Source organism: Hypanus sabinus, chromosome 11, assembly GCF_030144855.1.
Source record: "Hypanus sabinus isolate sHypSab1 chromosome 11, sHypSab1.hap1, whole genome shotgun sequence".
NCBI lineage: Eukaryota > Metazoa > Chordata > Chondrichthyes > Myliobatiformes > Dasyatidae > Hypanus > Hypanus sabinus.
Genome location: NC_082716.1, coordinates 12,972,580 through 12,989,416, shown reverse-complemented (window position 1 = coordinate 12,989,416; position 16,837 = coordinate 12,972,580). Strand labels below are relative to the sequence as shown.

At 40.3% G+C, this 16,837-nt stretch overlaps 1 protein-coding gene across 6 annotated transcripts in view; it reads right to left on the bottom strand.

Moving 5' to 3' along the window:
• The window catches only part of zzz3 (zinc finger, ZZ-type containing 3), a 187,768-nt gene that overhangs the window by 110,717 nt on the left and 60,214 nt on the right, over nt 1–16,837 (bottom strand). For all 6 annotated transcript variants that reach the window (XM_059983801.1, XM_059983806.1, XM_059983802.1 and 3 more), the window contains one exon: nt 7,497–9,054. In XM_059983801.1, coding sequence (XP_059839784.1) covers nt 7,497–8,989 — 1,493 coding nt within the window. In that variant the 5' untranslated portion in view covers nt 8,990–9,054. The remainder of the gene's footprint in view (nt 1–7,496; nt 9,055–16,837) is intronic.

The following is a 16,837-nucleotide window of genomic DNA, read 5'->3' as shown; positions in this document are numbered from 1 at the left end:
GAATCTTCTCTGAACGCTCTCCAACGTTAGCACATCCTTTCTTAAATAAGGAGCCCAAAACTACACAGTACTCCAAGCAAGGTCTTACCAGTGCCTTATAGAGCCTCAACATCACAACCCTGCTCTTATATTCTATTCCTCTAGAAATGAATGCCAACATTGCATTCGCCTTCTTCACCACCGACTCAACCTGGAGGCTAACCTTAAGGGTATCCTGCATGAGGACTCCCAACTTTGAATTCTCTCCCTATTTAAATAATAGTCTGCCCGTTTATTTCTTCTACCAAAGTGCATGGCCATACACTTTCCAACACTGTATTTCATTTGCCACTTCTTTGCCCATTTTCCCAATCTATCCAAGCCTCTTGGCAGACTCTGTTTCCTACCAGCCCCTCCACCTATCTTTGTATCATCAGCAAACTTAGCCACAAAGCCATCTATTCCATAATCCAAATCATTGATATTCAATGTAAAAAGAAGCAGCCCCAACACAGACCCCTGCAGAACACCACTGGTAACCAGCAGCCAACCAGAATGTGATCCCTTTATTCCCACTCTCTGTTTCCTGCCAATCAGCCACCACTCTATCCACGTATGTAACTTTCCCATAATTCTATGGGCTCTTATCTTGTTTAGCAGCCTCATGTGCAGCACCTCATCAAAGGCCTTCCGAAAATCCAAATACACAACATCCACTGCTTCTCCCTTGTCTAGCCTACTTGTAATTTCCTCAAAAAACTGCAATATTTTTCCTTTAAGGAAACCATGCTGAGTTCGGCCTATCTTGTCATATGCCTCCAGGTACTCCGTAACCTCATTCTTGACAATCGACTCCAACATCATCCCAACCACCGATGTCAAGCTAACAAGTCTATAATTTCCTTTTTGCTTCCTTGCCCCCTTCTTAAATAGTGGAGTGACATTTGTAATCATCCAGTCCTCCGGAACCATGCGAGAATCTATTGACTTTTGAAAGATCATTACTAATGCCTCCGCAATCTTCACAGCTACTTCCTTCAGAACATGAGGGTACTTTCCATCTAGTCTGGGAGATTAATCTACCCTTAGACTATTCAGCTTCCTGAGTACTTCCTCTGCAGTAATTGTGTCTGCACACTCTTTTCTTCCCTGACACCCTTGAATGTCTGGTACAAGGACAAGGTTTTGGGGCACTTGGAGACTAATGATAAAATAAGTCAGTCAGCATGATTTCTGTCCAGGAAAATCTTGCTTGACAAATCTGTTAGAATTCAGATTGGATACAGTGTTGGAAAATGCATGGTAAAAGGAACAATAGTGCAGACTATTATCTAAATGGGGAGAAAATTCAAACGTTAGAGATGCAAAGGGACTTGGAGGTCTTCATGTAAGACTCCCAGGTTTATTCACAGGTTGAGTCTGAGGTAAAGAAAGCAAATACAATGTGGGCATTTATTTCATGGGGAATAGAATATAAAAACAAGGTAGTAATGCTGAAGTTTTACAAAACACTAGTCAGGCTGCACTTGGAGTATTGTCAACAGTTTTGGGCCCCTTATCTCAGAAAAGATGTATTGTTATTGGAGTCCAGAGGAGGTTCACGAGGATGATTCCAGGAATGAAGGGGTTAACAAATGAGGAGCATTTGGAAACTTTGGGCCTGTAACCACTGGAATTTAGAAGAATGTGTGGGAATCTGGTGAATGCTGAAAGGACCAGATAAGGTGGATGTGGAGAGGATGTTTCCTCTGGTGGAGGTATCTGGAATTGAGGGGTGACCTTTTAGAACAGAAGTGAGGAGGAATTCTTTTAGTCAAAGAGTGGTGAATCTGTGGAATGCCCTGCTGCAGAGTATGGGGGAGGCCAAGTCCATGGGTATATTCAAAGCAGAAGCTGATAGTTTCCTGATTGGTTGGGGCATCAAAAGATATAGTGAGAAGGCAGGTGTATGGAGTTGAATGAGATTTGGGATCAGCCATGATGAAATGGCGGAGCAGACCTGATGATCTGAATGGTCTAATTCTGCTCTAATGTCTTATGGTCTAACATCTCCTCCACAATCTCCATTAACAAATGTGGAGGGGGAGATGTGTCAGGAGGATGAAAACAGAGGTCCATAAACTATGTTCTCACAAGGGGATAAGAGATGAAGAGGGTTAGCAACTTTAAATCCCTCAGTGTTCTTATTTCAGAGGACCTATCCTGGGCCCAGCCCATAAGCTCAATTACAAAGAGAGAATGGCAGTGCTTCTAATTCCTTAGATGTTAGTAAAAATTCAGCATGATATCTAATACTTCGATAAACTTCTATAGATGTGTGGTGGAGAGTATATCAACTGGCTGCACCACAGCCTGGTATAGAAATACCAAAGCCCTTGAATGGAAAATCCCACAAAAATCTCACGATTTAAGCCTTCCCCTCCCACTGAACACATTTACACGGAGTGCTGTTGCAGGAAAGCAGCATCCACTGTTAGGGATCCCAACACCTAGGACATGCTCTCTTCTCGCTGCTACCACAAGGAAGAAGGTACAAAAGCCTCAGGTCTCACACCACCAGATTCAGGAATAGGCATTACCCTTCAACCATCAGGCTCTTGAACCAGTGGGAATAACTTCACTCAACTTCACTCACCCATCACTGAACTGTTCCCACAGCCTATGGACTCACTTTCAAGGACTTTTCATCTAATATACTCAGTATTTATTGCTTATTTATGTATTATTACTATTAATTTTTTTGCACCTTGTTGGTTCGTCTTTCACGGATTCTATTATAGTTCTTGGATTTCATGAGTATGCCCTTGAGAAAATGAATATCAGGGTTATATATGGTGACATATATGTATTTTGATAATGAATTTACATTGGAGACCATTTCCTTGGGAGGTCTTCCCCCCATAGCTCTCTGCCTTGGAGCTCCCTATCTTACAGCCCACCTCTGGCATTCTGTCAAAGATCCACACACTAGTTATTACCCAACAGCCACGAGGCTCCTAAACCGGTGTGCATAACTTCACTCACCACTGCTCTGAACTGATTCTATAACCTTCACACTCAAAACTATTTACAACTCATGCTCTCAGTATTATTTTGTATGTGTACAGCTTGTCTTCTTTTACACATTGGTGTCTGTCAGTCATTCTAGTTATTTTTTTGTAAAATTCTACTGACTGTTTTTTCCTGCTAATACCTGCAAGAAAATGAATCTCAAGGTAGTCTGTGTAACATCTAGGTACTTTGGTAATAAATTTACTTTGAACTCTGAAGATCCACTAACAGATTTGCCCCAATCTATCCACTGTTTCAGCCTGCTCTTGCTCCACTCAACTTATCTTTATCCTATACTCCATACTGCCCTTTTTGAATCTGGCCTTCATACTGTTATAATGAGGACTAATATAAACTTGAGGAAAGAACACCTCAGCTCCTGTCAGGGTGCTTTGCTGTCTTCTAAATTCAATATTGATTTCAATATAGAAGCTTTCTGTGTATCAGGATGGGCCACATCATCAACCTTTCCTCGTGGTTTCACTTTATCACCTACCAGCTTGTACTCGATCCCCTCCCACTACCTTCTTATTCTGGCTTCTTTCCCCCTTCCCTTTTAGCCCAGGTGAAAGGTCTCAGTCCAAAATCCCAACTGTTTATTTCTCTATATAGAAACCAGCTCTAGCTAACCTGCTGGGCTGCTGAGTTCCTCTAGGACGGTGAGAGAGGGAGTACAAGGGAGTGTAAGGGCAAGAGGAGGGGTTGTGAAGGAGAGGGCACGGGAGGGGGCGCGTGCTCGAGAGGGAGTGCTCTCTCTCTTCTTGTTCTCCTCTCCCCATCAGCACAAGCTGATCTGCGTAGATCCTCACGCCCTGCACACTGAAATTCTTACTGTACATTCCTCTTACATTCTCAAACTGCCTTTTTTTCCCAGCAACATAAGGACCAAATTCTCTCTCCAACCGTCCCATGAACTCACTGGTCAGATGACTTTGCTTCAAACTTCTCACCATGCAAACAGTAACCTCATCAGAAATGCTCCTTGTCCTAACCTTTCCCTCTCCCATCCTCACTGCGGATTAATACTTGTTTTTGTTCCTTGATGGATATGATACAGTGGATGGGTGCTTGCCTGACATTCCAGAGAGGAACTGAAACTTAACCACACTGTATCAGATCAAGAGTTATAGCAAAGTCAAGGCAACAAATTTTCTCCCACAAAGGATATTAGTGAACCAGGTTTTTACAAGATTCAGGAAGACTTGTGGTCATTATTATTAAGACTACAATTTTATAAATCTTGATTATTAACCACGTTTTCAAAGTTCCAGAGCAAAATTCAAATTCATAGCTTTGAGTTATTACTCTGCGTCGACACCACCAGCAACAACAAAAATAACTTTCAGATTTAAATGAAAAACATTTAAGGAAGCCTTTTAGGTAATTATTAAAGTTGAACAAAATCAGCTTTTGCAGGTATTTAAGAAAAAGCTTTGGTAAATACATTACTTTTAGATTTCTACAATTAATTACAATTAAATTTTTAGCAAGAATGTGTAAACTTATATGTCATCTGTGTCACTTGTACTTTTAGTTAGTGACATTTCCACAATTAAAATTGGTCAATTGTCCATGTGCAAAATCTACAGTTTAAAATCTTCATTCTTCAAGCAAGTATATGGTTATCATTATAAACCAATGCTGACACAGAGGTTCATGAGCGTAAAATCATTTTCTTTTAAGTGGGCCTTCGGGTGTATTTTCTCAGCCGCTGGTAAAAACTGAGAAGTTCAAGGCTAGATATTGTGAAAGGCTGAGAAAAGATTGGTGCAATCTCAAGTCCCATGTGCGGTATAAACATGAGTGCATTCAGAGTGGATAGAATTAAACTCCAGCTGTACAACATTCTGGTTAGATCATATTTGATTACTGAGAGCAGTCTAGACACCATCAGAAACATGGAAGATGAATGTTTATCTGAATGGTATTTTAAATCCAAGCAATTAAATTAGAAGGAGAATGCAGACTTCAGGTTTAGGGTGGTTTCACTGACATAACATTAAGGGGAACAAATAGATATACAGGAAAAGGGCCAGCACCGTCATGTAGGATTCCACCCACCCTACTTGCCCCACTTCTAGGAAAGAGGCCACACAGCATCTACGCGAGGACCACCAGACTCAAAAACAGTTACTTGCCCCAAACCATTAGCTGATCAACACCTCCACCCATCAACTCACCCACCACCACTACTTTATCATTTCCTGCCAGTCACCTTATGTACAGCACCTAGTAACACTTCATGTGCATACATTCTGCCCTTGTATAAAAGCTAATCTTAATATATTAATACTTATCTTGTTTTTTTAATTGTGTTCTTTATGCTTGCTTTGTTTTGTTTACGCTGTATTGGATCAGAAGTAACCATTATTTCATTCTCCTTTACACTTATGTACTAAGAATGACAAAAATAATCTTGACTCTTGAAGGCGCTTCCACTGGTTGGGGGCGGGGGGGGGGGGTCAAGTCTAAAATTGGATCTAAGATTTTTCAAAAATGGATTAACACTTCTACACTAAAGCATAAACACGAGAGATCCTGCAGATTTTGGAAATCCAAAGTAACTCATACAAAATACTGAATGAATTGAACAGGTCGACTCATCTCAACGGAGATGAATAGACAGTCGATATTTCAGGACGAGACTGTTTATTCATTTCCATAGTTGTTGCCTGACCTGCTGAGCTCCTCCAGTACTTTGTATATGCTACATTAGAGTTTAGTATTATTGTGGGATTTTTTTTTAAATCAGATGGCAATTGGTGCTTGGTCAATTGTAAACAGAAGATTGATAAGGTACTGGGAATTTAGGGCACAAGGAATATAGAGGAAAAGGTAGCTGGAGTCATACAGCACAGAACTGCAGTGCATCTCACCCATGCTGAATTATTATCTGCCCAGTCCCATTTATCTGCACCCAGACCATAGCCCTCCCTACCCCTCCCAACCATGTCCTATCCAATTTTCTCTTGAATGTTGAAATTGAATCCACATCCACTACTCCTGCCTACAGCTCATTCCTTACTCAAACCACACTCTGAAGAAAGACTGAAGCTATGCGCAGATAGCCAAGATCAGGCTAAATGGGGGAAATAGCCTTCCAAATTGAGCTCTTATGTTTGTTTTCTTCCTTTTTATCAAAGAAATGCTTTTTTTTTTGCCACCAAACTCACAAATTCTCTAAACGAATGCAGAAGATCTTGGGAAAGCGAATTTGGCTCATGTACAAATGATGTTGGGGAAATCATCATCTTTCTCTTTCTGGTTGAGTACAACAAGCAAAGTGGCTCACAAAGCCAACCTTTAAACGATTCAACAGAATCATTTAAAGAAGCAAAGTGGTAAATCCTGGCCAACATTTATCCTCAATAAAACTCTAAAAACTGATTATTTGGTGATTAATCTGATGTTGTTTGTGAGCTCTTTCCGTGCACAAAGTAACCCCTACACTTCCTAAACAACAATATGGTACAAGTTCAAAAATATTTCAAAAGCTGCAGAGTGCTTTAAGGACATGAATAGTGCTTTCAAAATAAAAGATTTCCTTTCGCGACACCTGCTCATATTCATGCCAACGGTTGGACAAAGTACCAATGAATACACAAGTGCAAAGCTACCAAGGCAGGATGGCGCTTTAGATATATATAAAAAATGATTTCAAGTCGTCCACTATAAAGATGCCAGGAATTCAAAACTTGACTATGATTTTATCAAACTGCTTTATCAAAGAAATGCTTTTTTTTTGCCAACAAACTCACAGATTCTCTAAGCAAATGAAGGAGATCTTGGGGAAGCTAATTTGGCTCATGTACAAATTGAAAAAAATTATACTGCAACGCTGCACGCACTGAGGTCCATACCAATGAATTTGGGGATTCTAATCATCCAGACAAAGAATATATCAGTAACAAAGGGCATTAGACACAAAATGATAAAGTTAAACTAAAACTAAGAAGAGGTTTCAAATTATTTTTCGGTGGGCTCCACTTCAAAAAATAGATCCCAACCTTTGCAATCTAGTCATAGTCTCACCAGAGATACATTCCATAAGAAAGTTGTCTATATAAGAACATTGTAAAAGAACATTCTCTACTACATCTTTTCAATTAACATAGAGCTGCACATAATATTCCTATCAATAATAGTTTTAGGGTCCATATCATGATTCCCCCACCCTCCAAAATCTCTATCATATTTTACAAAATCAGTGCCTTTAGCAAGAAAATTACCTTCATGCTGATGTACCCTATGCTATGTACACATGAAGTCAGCAACATTTTAAGTACTCTCAAACAACTTTTCTTTCCTACATATGTACAAAGGATATTCATAAATTGTTAAGGTATCAGCAAAACAAATAATTCTGTTTGCATTCAACGTGCTTTGTGAAAATAGGCAAAACCAGACGTCGTTTGAAAAAGGGAACAAAGAAAAACTGATGTCATGGTTACCATAGTTACACATACTCTTTGTTGTGTTTCAGTGCCACATGGTCAGATTCAAAGTAGTATACATCAGGCTCTTCCTCCTCCTCCTCTTCTCTAGACTGCTGGCTGCTATTCTCCCTGCTTGGGGGCAAATGCCCTCTATCCAGCCCCTGCTGCGCAGGTGAGTTGGGTACATTACCACTGCAATTGTCTCCAGCCCCATCTAGAGGCAGCTCCCTTTTAGCCTGAGAGACATCCTCTTCCAATTTCGCACAATGTTCCCTGTCTGCAGCCACTACAGCACCGATGTCCACTTCACATTCATTAAGACTGGGAAATTTATCTTCCACCTGCCCATTGTCTCTGGGGGATGAACACATCTTTTGAGGGCTGCCCTTGTTAACCGCAGCCCTTCTTGGCGAAGTTCTCAGTGCATATCTGTGTTCTTGGGATTTAAACAAGGACCCTAATCCAGAGTCTGGCACTGCAGAAAAGTCAGCCATCCCTGAGATCTGTTCAACATCCTGAGCAGCATCTATACTGCAATTGGCATTTTCAAAACACTGTTCCTTCAACAGGGATGAGCTATACCCCACAACATCGACTTCTTCCTCTGATTCCCTGATTTGCGATGGGTTTTCAGTTGCTAAAAAAGCAGTAGATTGCTGTGACTGACTGGTTTGCGACACAGAGTGGCAATCACTTACAGTCTTGTGGTCTTCCCACTCCGAGTCTCTAGAAGGCACGTCAGGCTCTGAAATAGTGGCCAATTTACTGCCATTGAGCAGCAGTGAATGGCCACTGGAATTAATGTTTTCAGTTTCTGTTGGTGAAATGGGAGCGCGCATATCAACATGTTTTGGTTTATTGTTCAAATGAAGAGGTTCACACTCACTATGCTCTGGAACAGCAGCAACATCTTTCTCATTGATCCCATTAGCAGCCTGGTGAGCCGACACCTCCTTCAGCAGCAATGAATCCTCATGTCCGCCATCCAAATCCTTCACCCTTTTGATCTCCCTTTTGTCACAATCATCCAGTAAAAGAAAGCGTCGAGCACGTTTGAGCTGTGCTGAGTCCCCATCGTTGCTTACAACCGAGCTTCTTCGCTCGAGCGAAGTCTTTTCGTTCTTAACAGGTGGCGATGCTTCCTCCAAGCCATCCGCAGGCTCTGAGCGGGAGCATCGTTTTACCCGTTTGAAGACGGGCAATACCGGGTCACAGATGTCCAAAGGCTTTTTCTCGTGAATATCTTTCTCAGAACAAAAGGGTCCCCTTTTTCTAGGGCTCGCCCAGGACTCTCGGGTCTGGTGCTGCTTACATTCACTAACTTTCCCACTGCTTGTGCCTTTCTGTTGTGGTGTGGCTTCTTGCTTCTTCTTCGGTGATCGCGATCTTAACTGAGGAAGAGGGGAGGAATCGTCAGGATGAACTATGCTCCGATTCCTCAAAGTTCGTCCGCAGAAGTTTTCATCCAAACCATTCGACCCAACTGAAGACCTTGTAACACGCTGGGATCGAAAAGCAGCCATACTATGTGGCAAATTCCTAAAATACCACCATCATGATTGTCTCATGAGCACCAAGTGAAGAAAACCTTGAGGATACAAAAGAAAAGAGTAAAGTTAAGATGGATGCAATGAAGAAAACATATTGCATATAAACACCATCTAAAAACTATTTGACTTAGCCAAGTATAACATAGTATTGAAGCAACAAAATGCTGGAGGAACTCAGCAGGCCAGGCAGCATCAATGGAGAAAAGTACAGTTGACATTTCTGGCTGAAACACTAGCTGTACTTTTTTTCCATAGGTGCTGCCTGGCGAGTTCCTTCAGCATTTTGTGTGTGTTGCATGGATTTCCAGCATCTACAGATTTATCTTGTTTATAATATTGAAGCATTTTGTTTTCAGCTACTTATTACTTTGTCCTTCAAGATGCACAGTTGAAAGTATCCTGACTGATTGCATCACCATCTGCTAAAGCAATTCAAATGCACAGCACTACAAGAAACTGCAGAGAGTAGTTGATTCTAACCAATAAATACATAGGAACATCCCTCCCCACCATTGGTAGTATCTATAGCAGGCATTGTTTCAAGAAAGCAACTTTTATCATCAAAGATCCCATCTTGCGGGCCATACCATCTTTTATCACCGAGGAAGAGGTTGAGAAGCCACAAGTCCCAAACCAGCAAGTTCAAGAACAGCTACAACCTACCTACCAACTCTTTGACTACAGTTTAGTAACACTATGATCACTTTGCACCAAAACAGCCTTTCTTGGTTCTAATTGCATTTTCTTGTAAAGATTGTGTATAATTTTTGTTTATGTTTTTCTTGTGAATGCTGCATCTAGAATGCTATGTGCATCAAACAAGTTTTTCATTACACCTGTGCAGACAGGTACTTGTGCATATGGCAATAAGCTCAAAATTTGACTGTGAAGTGAAAGAATTCAACTGCAAAAAAGATCCTGAGGCAAGAACCTGTCCTGCCATAGGAAGTAGTTGAAACTGCAAACATTTATCTCTCCTTCCTAAGCAGGAATAATGGGGAAACAACAAGGCAGTGGAGCAGTTTCTTTGATCTCAGAAAGAGCTGTCAGCAACATGGATGGACCACCCTGTTCTATAAATATCCATTATGACATGAAAGTATTTTCCCCTGTACAACAGTACTGTACAAATATGAAAGCTAAATCTTAAATACTGAAAAAACAAGAAAATCATAATTATTTTTTCCACAGACATATCCAACTATCATTTAACATGAATGATTGATCACATTTCATGTGAATAGCGTAAGCAAAAACAGGAATGAGATTTAAAAGCTTCTCAGCAATGCTCCTTATTCCAGAGTGAGTTGCTGAAATTCTTAGGTAAAAGATCAGGAATAACATGAATTGTAGTGTGAATGACTAAAAAACAGAGGCAGGAATGGGTTAACACACAAAAAACGCTGGAGGAACTCAGCAGGTCAGGCAGCATCTATGGAAAGGAATAAAATCGACTGAGTCCTGCTGATTTCCTCCAGCATTTTGTGAGTGTTGCCTTGGATTTCCAGCACTTACGGCTTTTCTCTTGCAGGAATAGATCAGTTGCCCTTACAAGCCCGTTAACCTCAACACCCACTTTGCCACCTGCCTCTCAAATTCCTTGACTCTTGTTCAGTAACTGTCAATTACCACCCTGAATATTTTAAATTAATCTGCCTTCACAACAGCAATGAATTCTAAAAATTCACAACCTTCTGGGGGAAGAAGTCCTTCTTCACCTCAATCTGAAACTATTTTTATTGTTGTTCCTCTCCGCACCTTGTGGTACATTGGGCAGCAACTTTGCTGTTTCTTTCGCATTTTGTCTGTTTATTATGAGACCAAGTTGCTAGCTTGACCCTCAACCCAGCACAGGTGAAATGCGCACAAAACGCCGGCCACTTTTAAACCTGGGACCACTCATCTCAAAGTCCAGTACGGATGCTGCTACACCACCAGCCAGCTAATCAAACTATGGACCACAGGGAAACAACCTTTTAGCATCCACCTTATCAAAAACACAAGAAATTCTGCAGATGGTGGAAATCCAGAGCAATACACACAAACATGAAATGCCGGAGGAACTCAGTAGGCCAAGATGGCTCTTCCCCCTTCCTTGCCAGTCCTGATGAAGAGTCATGGCCCAAAATGCTGACTGCTCAAAGACTCATAGCCCTTCGTCCATTTAGTCTTTGCCAAGTACTTATTCCTGTCCAAAGATGCTGCCTGACCTGCTGAGCTCCCCCAGCATTTTGTGTGTTCCTCCACCTTATCAATCCCCCTCAAGATCATAAATGTCACTCTACTATCCTCCAATGAATATCGGCTACCCTGATCAACCTTTCTTCTTAAACTAACCCTTCACTCCTTTATAAAAATATCTCATCTCCAAAGGTTCTTTTAATTATCAATTTAAATTTGCTCTTGTAGTTATCAAATCCAGTAATGTTCAAACAGTATCAAGTGTCAAAACTGCTTATATTAGTTTAGTATATAGAATTACTACATGATATTAGTTTATGATCCATGCCTATTCTTTCAACAATTTCTCATCTCTTCACATTCCTGTATATTAAATTACCTCAACAAGAATCTGTTAATTTTAGTCAAAATATTTCTTAAGTCAATTACTTCCTATGACTTTGCAAATTTTCAAAATATATTTCATCCGCAAACATTGAAATATTGAAATAATCTAATCCAAACAAGACTTATATTGGCTGAGCTTTAAAAGAACAAGAAGTAACTTGATTAAAACATGCCCTTGGAAGAAAAAAAATATAAATTGGTAAATTGGTTTATTATTAACACATGTACTGACGTTACAGTGAAAAAAATTGAATACAGTTCATACAGATTAAATAGTGTTACTGTTAGAGGAAGTGCAGGGTGCCACGGTAGTGTAGTGGTTAGCACAACACTTTACAGTACTAGCAACCCATGGCCAATTCCCACCACTGCCTGTAAGGAGTTTGTACATTCTACCCGTGACTGCATGGGTTTCCTCCGGGTGCTCTGGTTCCCTCCTACAGTCCAAAGATACACCAGTTAGTAGGTTAATTGGTCATTGTAAACTGTCTGTGATTAGGCTAGGGTTAAATCGGGGGATTGCAAGGCAGCTTGGCTCTAAGGGCCAGAAGAGGCTATTCCGTGTAGTATCTCAATTTGTAACAATAAAGCACAAGTCATAATGAGGTAAATTGTGAAGTCAAGAATCTATCCTATTGCACTAGGGGACTGTTCAATAGTCTTATAACAGCGGGTTACATAAATGACAATTGAGCACTGCATGCAAATAAGATCGAAAATCCTTAGTACTGAACTAGTAACATATGAAAAGTCACACACAAAATAGTGAAGGAACTCAGTAGATCAGGCATCATCTATGGAGAATAAAGAGCAGAAGTTTCAGACCAAGAAAAGTATTGTTTTTGTATCAAATATCAGTTGCACACACTTCAAGTTATTTTACTGTTCACTATTAAAAACTTAAAAGGCTAAGAGCACCTTTGTGTTTACGCCAGATTTTGTAGTTGTTCAATGTATTACTGATTTTATTGTTGTAATCAATCAACCTTAACATGACAAATAATTCCATTTGCTTCATTTTATAAAATGCAGTCATGATTACCCCAGCATGAGAGGACAGTTAAAGCATCTCATCATCATATAGGTTTGGTGCAATGGAACATTATTTTGAAGTAATGAACATTAATGAGTTCTTACTGCTGAATACTCATTATGTCATTATAATATGGGCTTCAATTAGAACAATTAGGTAGCAGCAATAAAATCAGTGAATTTAAGATCACTTTCAGAACCAAAATGTATTTAAGCTAAAGGGTTAAAACAACATTGTCAACAGTCTGAAGCACCAGATGTAACATAATTACAGTCCATAATGAATCATTTTAAAGTGTTTATTTACAAATGATTGCCATTTAGAAATTTGATAAATAAATACTGTAAATAAATTGACACAATATGAGTGACACTAGTTCCTTTTCTTCTTTTTAGCAGCTGATCCTCAGATCAAGGATGACTACCATGCTATGGATCCTAAGATGAGTCGCAAGGCCGTTGTGGGACCCACACATCCTTTTCCTACAATTAGGATGTAGTGAACTCTTTTTACTGGACTTGTGTGTGTTCCTGCAGCATGGACTCGAGGTTGTCCATGCCATCATAAAGCTTCTTCCTTACTCTAAGAGATCATGGACCAGAACTCTAGAGATACTGGAATTTCTCTCCCCTCCCCCAAGGTTTTGAGAATATCCTTGAACCTATTCCTCAATCCATCTGGTAATCTCTTTTAACAGAATTAATAATAGTTTCTGCTTCAACAAAATGGCCTATCTAATGAAGTAGAATGACAGTAATTAGGGTCTCAACGCCAGGTATATTGGTCTGGCTTAGGACCAATGTACCCAGTTCTTTTAGATGGGCTCAATGGTGGGGAAGGCTTTATCCGTGATACTGTGTTGTAACCAATACTTTTTGTACAATTTTCCATTCAAGGGCATTTGTGTTTCCAGGCCAGGCTGTGACGCAGCAAGTCAACATACATCCATAGAAGTTTATCAAGCTTTAGATGACATGCAAAATCTTCATATTTAAGAAACATTTAGACAGACATATGAACAGGTAGGGAATAGATGGATATGGATTACATGCAGGCAGACTAGCACTGTGGTAAGCACAGACCTTGAGGGCTGAACAGCCTGTACCGTACTAAACTGTTCATTGGCATTTATTGCTATTGTGTTCACTTCCCTGTAACTACCAATGAGACTTTGACCCAAGAAAATAGAACAAAGAGGGAACATGAAATAAATGCTTATTCAGTTAAACCACACAGACACAAAAATAAACAGTGCATCCAGAGCAAGACTACTTAAATGGCTTACCAAGAACATTTGAGGCGTAATTAGGAACAAGAACCAGTGAAAGTCAGCCTGGAATCAGTTGTCAGCTGACCAACAGGTGTTGGTTATTTTGGCTCGTCGTAACAGATAAAATGAACAAGTGGCCGACATGGTCAAACCAAAGCATTAAGGAACAATTTAAAGGAACATAGAGCTCGAGAGAACCACAGCTTTAGGAATGTAAGTTCAAAATACAGAGGCCAGATAGCTGTTGGTGTGACTGAAAATGATGGGCTACTGAAAATCTTGTGTTGGAGACCAGAAGCAGATGAGCACAATGACAGAGGTGGTCTGCAGAGATGGGAGAAGTGAGTTTCATGAAAAGAGTGAGTATTGCTTCATCAGATTTTCAATTCATTCCTGGGACATGGATATCATTGAGATTGGCTGCATTTCTTCTAACTGCCTTCTTGGCTGCTTCATACAGACTACAGTGAATCACACAAACCAGTCTAGGGTCTGATAAAGGCCAGATTGGATAAGGAAAGAATAGTTCATGCTCTGATTTTATTTAAATGCATAAATTTAAATTACCCAGCTGACTTAATCAGTTTCAAATTTACATCAATACATCTGCAGTTCAATGTTCCAGATACCAACTCAAGAGTCCCTGCTTTCTGAACTTCTTCTAAACTAATTCTGTTCCCACAGTCTCTTAAAGACTTAATAGGTTCTCTAGATTTATGATACAAATACAGCAACATTTTAAAAGTGATTTTACAGGTGTCCCCCGCTTTTTGAACATTTGCTTTCCGACAACTCACTGTTATGGAAGATCTACATTAGTACCTGTTTTCACTAACCAAAGAGGATTTTTGCTCTTACGAGAAAAAGACGCCCGCTTTATATGTGTGCTTACCCCAAGAAAGACTACAATGACCGTGAAGCCTTGTGCGGGCAGTTGTTTGCGCATGTGTGTACGTGCGTATGCACGTACGTGCACATACCTGTGCATACATATGCGAGTACATGCCGATTTTTTTTCCTCCAAATCGATTTCAGCTCACTGTCTTCCTGAGTTTGATAAGTGAAACTACACTGTACCTACAATATTTCTATCTATACAGGCTGTATATTTATCATATCATTCCTGCTTTTACTATATGTTAGTGTTATTTTAGGTTTTGTGCTATTTGGTTTGATTTGGTTAGTTATTTTTTTGGGTCTGGGAATGTTCAAAAATTTTTCTCATAAATTAATGGTATTTGTTTCTTCGCTTTACAACATTTCAGTTTACAAACCGTTTCATAGGAATGTTCTACCTTTGGATAGCGGGGTAAACCTGTACTTGTTTTAGGCTATGAACACTTCAACATCTAATAATCAAGAAAATGTGCTCATCGAGCACTACCAAATTCATAAGACCATAAAACATAAAAGCAGAATTAGGCCATCTGACCCTTCGAGAATTCTCCAACATTCAACCACGCATGAGTTATTTTCCCTCTCAACCCTATCCTCCTGCCTTCTTCCCATAACATTTCGCACCTTTATTAATCAAAAACCTATTAACCTCTGCTTTAAATATAACCAATAACTTGGACTCCAAAGTTGTCCATGGCAATGAATTCCACGGACTCACCACCTTCTGGCCAAAGAAATTCCTCCTCTTTTCTGTTCTGTAGGGTAAACTACGTGTGGGGAGAAATTGTTTTGTCCGAGAGTGAAGAAAACTGAAGGAGTGACCTGATATAAGTTTAAAAAAAATAGGACAGTCAGTCAAAATGTCTATTTATTGATTGGTTGGTTGAGATACAACACGGGATTGGCCCATAAGGCCTTTCGAGTGGTGACACCCAGCAATCCCCCAATTTAATCTTGACCTAATCATGGGACAATTTACAATAGATAATTAAATTACCAACTGGTACATCTTTGGACTGTGGGAGGAAACTGGAACACCCTGAGGACATGCATGTGGTCACAGGGATAAAGTATAAGCTCATTACAGGCAGTAGCAGGATTTGAGCCTGGGTCACCTGTACTATAAAGCATGTGCTAACCACAACTCTACCATGCCGCCCTCATGGTAGGCTTAAGGTTGTTACAGCCGGGTGTGATAGTGGAGTAGCTCTCACTTGTAGCTCCAAGTTGCTGTTTGCATGCAACAGCGGCCACACCCCAGTACACTGCTTCAAAAGGCAGGCTAAACTAGATGAGGGTAGCCAGCGGTCTCATAATCGGAACAAAAAGAAAAGGCAGCAGAGGAAGTGCTGCACAGTGCCGCTTGAGAGTCATTAAATGATAGTTGACATAGAAGCAAAATATCCAAAGGCATGATACTAAAGTGGAGGCATTTGCCATTGTATTTATCCTTCAACAAATAGACAGTGACTTCCTGCAGCATTAACTAGGTCTTCAGTATGGTGCAAAAGTCTTAGGCACATACTATATATAGCTAGGGTGCCAAGGGTTTTTGCTCAGTACTGTATTTGTCAACATGGAGCGGAAAGCAAGTTTGTAAATCTGGCAGGAGCACAGGATGTTGGGAATGGCATGGGTGGAGTGCCGCGGGAAGGGTGTGGGACAGTGCCAGGGGCAGGAGGTGAGGCAGGAGAAGACACACCCAGTCCTAAGAGACCAAGCAAAGTCATTTGATTTCAAACAATTGGTTATTGTTCATTACAGGATCCCTCTCTGATGCTTCCCACTTCCTCCCCTACCCTTTTCCCAACCATAATTTCCCAACCATAATTTCCCCTTGTATATATCTAAGACTTTTGCAGAGTATTGCACATAGCTTGTAACTTATTATGGAATCAGAATCAGCTTTATTATCACTGGCATGTGTTCACGTGAATTAACCAATAATGTGAAAGGTGTTACATAAATAAATAGTTCCTTTTATTCAGTTCTGCATCTAAACTGTCTTGACCAGGAGATTTACTGGTGCTGCTAGGGTAACTTGCTAGTTTGG